The sequence below is a fragment of the Morone saxatilis genome, unplaced genomic scaffold, assembly GCF_004916995.1.
Source record: "Morone saxatilis isolate NCDOM2014 unplaced genomic scaffold, NCSU_SB_2.0 Contig11, whole genome shotgun sequence".
NCBI classification, from domain to species: Eukaryota; Metazoa; Chordata; class Actinopteri; family Moronidae; genus Morone; species Morone saxatilis.
Window position 1 is genome coordinate 12,440,553 of NW_023339663.1, and position 4,487 is coordinate 12,445,039.

A 4,487-nucleotide genomic window follows, 5' to 3' on the forward strand; every position below is an offset into this window, starting at 1 on the left:
TGTGTGTGTAAGTGTGTGTGTGCTGTATCACTGGTTACCACAGAAGCTCTGCATACTCACAACTAATTGCCTATTATTGGCCCTGTCCTCCAAAATGTATTTAAAAACCTAATTTCTTTTCCTTCATGGCACTGGCACACCAATTAGTTTAGCTCTCTACCTGAGAATTAAAAAACTGGACCTCCTACAAATTCAAAATCACTCAATCAAGTTTCTAATATTCCTTAAATACTGAGTCTACAGCAACAATATCAACATTTTAGGTCTCCTATGCCAGTCAATAGTCTATGAAACCAGTGTAGTGACAAATAATCCTATTTTATGGATCCTAAATAATACAAAAATAAATAATGTTTTTAAAAATCTTTTTTTTATCTCACAGTGTGTTTTAGGCTACTATGTGAATTTTCTTTTTATTCAGGAGATAAGAACTTGAATTGAAATGAAATCATTGTGTAATTGTTGTACTCACAGAGAAACCTGCCCAGAAGGGACAGGAGTGCCGGACTCTGGGTGATGTGGTGAGAGCCAAAGCCGCGAAGCTGACGGCCAGGATGAGACTTCCCAGGACCATCTGAGAGACTCCCAGAGCCAGCATGATCCTCGTCCGGGTCCGGTACTCCCGCAGCCGGGACAGGCTGCGGGACAGCGACGCCGGGCTCAGGGACCCCGGGCCGCCGATGCTGCTGCTGCCGCCGCGGGGCAGCGCGTTCAACGGCATTGTCACTGAAGGGTACGACAACAACAAAAAACCCAGCAGCACCAATAAAACACAATAACATCCACAGACAGCAGAGTCGCTGTGTTTGAGCCTGCAGTGGCAGTCGGGAGGTCAGTGTCCGGTGTGGCTGATTTCCATCAATTAAGATGCTTCGGAGTGGCTCCAATTAGAGCTGCGCTGCGGCGGGTTGGGAGGAGAAAGGTGAGGAAAGAGCGGACGGAGCGAGGCACCAGATGTTTACCATAACACACGCACAAACTGGGGATATTTCTCAAGTCGAAATAAATACACCAAATAAAATCGCCCGAGTTCTCTGCGACCGCTCCGGCAAAGAGCCCATTCCCTCTAAAAGTCAAAAGGCGAAAAGAAAGAAACGCATCATCCTGCTGTAAAGCAGCATTGTCGCGCTGTCACGCTCGACCCCTGCAGGCTCCTCCAACAACTCTAAAGCGAGAGATGAGGATAACAAACCCCAACAAAGCGCGAGCTTCCTTGAAGATTAGACGTCTAAATGGTTTCTGAAATCACTGTTTTGGTTTGGTTTGGTTTTGGTGTCTGAAAATCCGCAGTCCTTCCACGAGCAGCGCTTCTTGTTTCTGCGTGAGGCACCGGCCGTGGGTTTTTCCACACAGCACAATCTCTGAGCCAGGACAGGAGATGCACACTGCGTATTGGAGATGTGCCACTCTGCGCGTCTACATGGCGGCGAGCTGCACGGAGGCTGTTTTACTACGATAGTGAAGGAGGGGAGGTCTTTACTATCAGGCAGCATCCACACACACACACACACACAAAAGAGAAGAAATGCGCGTGATTTGTTACCACTGCTCGTGATGTGGTAGTGGATGGAAACGTGGTAGGATGTGATCATCAGAGGAGCAGCATCAGTATGATTTTATATATATTATGAAGAATGAAGCGCGCATTTATGATGTGTTTTGTGTTTTGCATGCAGCATTCAGTCTGAGCCTTCTTACATTTCCATCATGTAATCAGAATTCATGGGACAACCGATTTAAGGAGCTTTAGGTTCAGGTGTGTTTACCGTTTCTATAAAACCACAGTCCAGCTGCAGCATCAGGACATCATCCACTGCATTGTCATTGGCTCTGTATCACCTCTCCTTCATTATAGGCAGGTAGTAACTGCGACACACCTGGAGGAGGATTCTGCCTGAAGAGCACACAGGAATTAGACTGGCTGCACATTATTAAAGAATTAGTGATCATTAGAAAATGTCCTGAGAGGGTTTGAGAGAAATACAGATTAGATAGAACGTTGTTTTTCTCTTTCTCAGAGTTTCTGAAGAGGTGAACATATCGAGTATTAAAGGTAAAGAGTAACCAAGAGGAAGGTAGCATCCTGCAAGGTTCCTTTAATTGTGCACATTTTTCATCATAATTGTATCTTTTTTTCCAAACATGCACTCACATTTTCTAAATATTTTATGAAATCAAACCTTTTAAATAAAGACCATAGGCTACTGATGTAACTGCACCACTTTAATTATATAAATAGGGAAATTAAAATGTCTACAATTTGACTTCTTTAAACATATTTTGCTTCTTTTCTCTTGCTTTTCACCACATGCAGGTCCTCAGTGTATGTAGGGAGTAAGACTGTTCGAATGTGGCTATTGAAGACAGGATTTATCAGTTGACAATAGGACCCTGAGACAGTACAATCGGAGCTGAAGGACTTCTGTATTTCTGACCTTGTTCAGCAGACTCATTCAGAGCTCACCTGNNNNACCTGAGCCAAGATACACAGCCAAACATAACACTCAGAAGTAGAGCCAATTAATGGGTTAGTTAAACGACTAAATTAATCTGCAGTGGTTTTTCATAGTGAAGTCATTATTCTAACAAAAAAACAACCAATAAAACATCAGTGGCTCAAGCTGCTCAAAGGTAAGAATTGTCTGTCTTGTTGTGAAAGTGAATATATATGTGAGTTTGGACTGTTGGATAAAAGAGTAAAATTGCTTCATGATTTGCCAGATCCATCTTGACTTCTTGATATTTAACTGATGAAACTAACAATCAATTTAAATCTTAAAAAATAAATAAAATGTTACATTAACCAATAATGAAAACAGTTCATCTATTGCAGTCGTACCAAAATGATGTATATAATAACAACAGGAAGCTTAAGAGGAGTTGTGATCAGCAGAGGCGAAAAGAACATTCAGACACACACTCTTTAAAAATGATTTTATTTATTAATACAGTGGTATACTTAAAATTGTGTTGCAGAAGAGAAAAAAAGTCAGCCACACGTGAAGAGCTAATATCCAGTTAAAGCCGTGTTATATCTAAAAATAAAATGGTACTGGTGTGCCATACATAATATATTGTCTATTAGTACAAAAATACATTTAAGGGCACACAATACAGCATCCAGTATCACAAATCAGTGAGGGGGACACTTTGAGAGCACACCCTTTGAAAAGAACATGTTTTAAATGCATTTTAGCCCAAGCACATTCCTGATCCTTAAAGAGCCATAAAAAGACCTTTTATTGTGACCGTAACATGGTGTGAATATATCGGTAGAAAAGGTGTGATGTATTATTGTTAGGTTACAAGTTCCAAGGCTCGAGGGTATATCCAGAATACAAAGATAACCACGTTCACTTTCTTCCACTTTTTAAAACATGTTTTCTCTAAGTTTTATACAAAAAAGAAAGACATACAAAAAGTTCATTTACAAACAAAAAGAAACAAGGCAATATGCTAGCTTTATTTACAGCCACTTCTTTTCTGTTGTTTTTTTTTCTTTAAGTAATGCATAGCAGATAAAAGAAGAGCATACCTTTGTTATCCTTTATCAACTGTTATTGTGTGCTAAACCCAAGTTCATTTATACAGTGGGTTCACAAAAAATGGCAAAACAAATGACATTATACCATAATTTATCATAACTTATCTTTTTTTCTTAATGAAAAGTGAATAATCTGCAGATAAGGCATCACTGCTTATTTGTGTGTGAGTGCAAGAGTGCACAGAGAGAAGAAAGAGAGAAGAAAAAGACGAGAGAGAGAGAGAGAGAATAGATGTGAGGAAGAAACTGAGGAGGCTAATGGACCTGAGTAAAGAACATGCATAGATCTCCCTCAGGCTGGAAGGAGAGACGTGGTACTCGGTAAGAAATTAAGCTACAAGATATTACTGTAGGAAAAGGAAGAATAAAAGGAAGGAGTGAAGGAATAACGTCTCTTAAAGTGTGCCACTTGGGTTCAAATCCAGCTCATGTTTTGCCGACTCCTTCATCAGAAACATGCAAATGTCACCATCACTGGTTTACCTCATGTCTGTCTCAAACCTTCATTAAAATTCCCTCGATGTGGAAAAAACGTAGATACATTTTTTTTTTATTAAGTCACCTGAACTGAGAAAAAAAACAAACCAAGATGTCGATTTGTAATTGAATTCATGAGTAAAATTTTAGTAAATCTTCTCTATACTCCTATATATACTGTATGCATATATAGCATAAATATACCAACACAGATTTTTTGAAACGCGTACGCCTCAAAAGCCAACCATCCATCTAAATTCATGTAAAAATGACATTAAACGTTGCCTTATATATAGTGTCAATCCTCAGTGGCATGGGGCATGCATTAATGGTTTCATTTCACATCAAAAACTTCAAATTGGGAAAAAAGTTTAAAGAACAGCTTGTAACGATCATCAGTGTCTCGCCTTCATCCATGGGTGCAGTAAACAGCACTGACTGGGTCTTCTTCATACTCCATTATGTG

The 4,487-nt window shown here is 39.9% G+C and overlaps 1 protein-coding gene across 1 annotated transcript in view; it reads right to left on the minus strand.

Moving 5' to 3' along the window:
- Window positions 1-789, minus strand: part of fam189a1 (family with sequence similarity 189 member A1) — a 91,818-nt gene extending 91,029 nt beyond the window's left edge. The window contains exon 1 of the mRNA XM_035652110.1: window positions 473-789. Within this exon, the coding sequence (XP_035508003.1) occupies window positions 473-721 (249 nt within the window). The 5' untranslated portion in view covers window positions 722-789. The remainder of the gene's footprint in view (window positions 1-472) is intronic.
- Between the last annotated feature and the right edge of the window lie 3,698 nt (window positions 790-4,487).